The 1,433-nt window shown below is 31.3% G+C and overlaps 1 protein-coding gene across 1 annotated transcript in view; it reads right to left on the bottom strand.

Annotated features, from left to right (window-relative positions):
• Positions 1-1,433, bottom strand: part of Cenpj (centromere protein J) — a 65,879-nt gene that overhangs the window by 39,419 nt on the left and 25,027 nt on the right. The window contains exon 5 of the mRNA XM_023699169.1: positions 532-689. Coding sequence (XP_023554937.1) covers positions 532-689 — 158 coding nt within the window. The remainder of the gene's footprint in view (positions 1-531; positions 690-1,433) is intronic.

The raw sequence follows: 1,433 nt of genomic DNA, 5'->3' as shown, positions 1-1,433 counted from the left end.
CTCACCAGCCCCAACATTTTTTAATTAGTATGTATTATACAGCTGGGGGGTTTCATTTTGGCATATTCATGCATCCATATAACATACTTTGATCTTTTCTACCACAATAAATGTGTATACTTTAAGTTAAGAAAAATCCTCAGCAATTTGAGTAAAGCCACAACAAATGTCATTTTGCTTGTACTATAAATTAAAATATTTCAAATACTTAGGGAAATAATGTGGCTACTTAAAAGATGAAACATATAGTTTGTTGTTTTGTGTTTTTTTTTGCTATCACTCACTTCTATAACTTAAACTAATTATGCAATTACAATTTATAAGTGACACCAAATGTGAGATTTTAATATGTACTATTCCTATTCTCCACAACAGAATTTAACCATAAGAGAGAGTAATTTTGTCCCGGTGTTTCTCCCAAGTGAGAAAGTATGCTGTTTTTCCAACGCAATGTCAGAGCTACTGATGCATCACCTACTTCTTTCTGATGTTGACAATATGTGACAGAGGTATTAACAACCTTATACTAACAAGCACATTCAAGGGAAAACAAGAAAAGCATAGGTCACAACAATACCGTTCTTCAATATTAACCACTTCTGAGGAATCACCAATTTTTTTTAAGTTCACATTATTTCCTTCCTGAATCTGTTCAGTCATTTTCTCCCAATGTGGTAAAATACTTTCTCCTAGGATAAAAGTTAGGAACAATTTGGTTTTTAAAAAAGTAGATTAACATACTAAAACATGAAACATTTTACAAGTTATGGCATTTTAAATTTTAATTAAAATGTATGTCAAAAACTTCTAAACAATAAAGGATTTATTTAATATGAAAAACAAAAGCTACAAAACCCCCATTAGGACACTTGACATTCTCCAAAAGGCTGATGTCCTTAAAATATTTTTAAAACATTTAGAAGACATCTCTATGAAAATGGAAGTCCCCAAACAGATCTGAATATTAAGGAATTATTTATTTCTATAGGTATAATGGTGTTCTAGCTACACAAAGTAATGTTCTAATTTTTACTTGTTACACACTAAAATACTGGGAATGAAGTAATGTGATCACTGCATAGTATTTTCAGTTAAATGGCTGAGTAAATTATAGAAAGTCTATAAGCACACATAGACATATATTGACAAACAGCAAAATATTAATCATATAATCACTGTAGCAATCTTCCAATTTTTTTGGAATGTTTGAGATTCTTTTTTTTGAGATTTTTTTCTGAATAAAAAATAACTATATTGTGTTAAAAGGAAGTCAAAGACATTTAAGCTTCCTGTGTCAAAAGAATACTCTAAATTAGGAATAAAATACATAGGTGTTGGGACCAGGGAGATGGCTAGGGACCGGGGAGATGGCTTAGTAGAATAAGTGCTTCCCTGGCAAGAACAAGGGCCTGAGTTCAATCCCTGGTTCCACC

This window comes from Octodon degus, unplaced genomic scaffold (genome assembly GCF_000260255.1).
Source record: "Octodon degus isolate 3935 unplaced genomic scaffold, OctDeg1.0 scaffold00111, whole genome shotgun sequence".
Classification (NCBI taxonomy): Eukaryota; Metazoa; Chordata; class Mammalia; order Rodentia; family Octodontidae; genus Octodon; species Octodon degus.
Note: the sequence above shows the minus strand (reverse complement) of the source record. Positions and strands in the feature narration are given on the sequence as shown.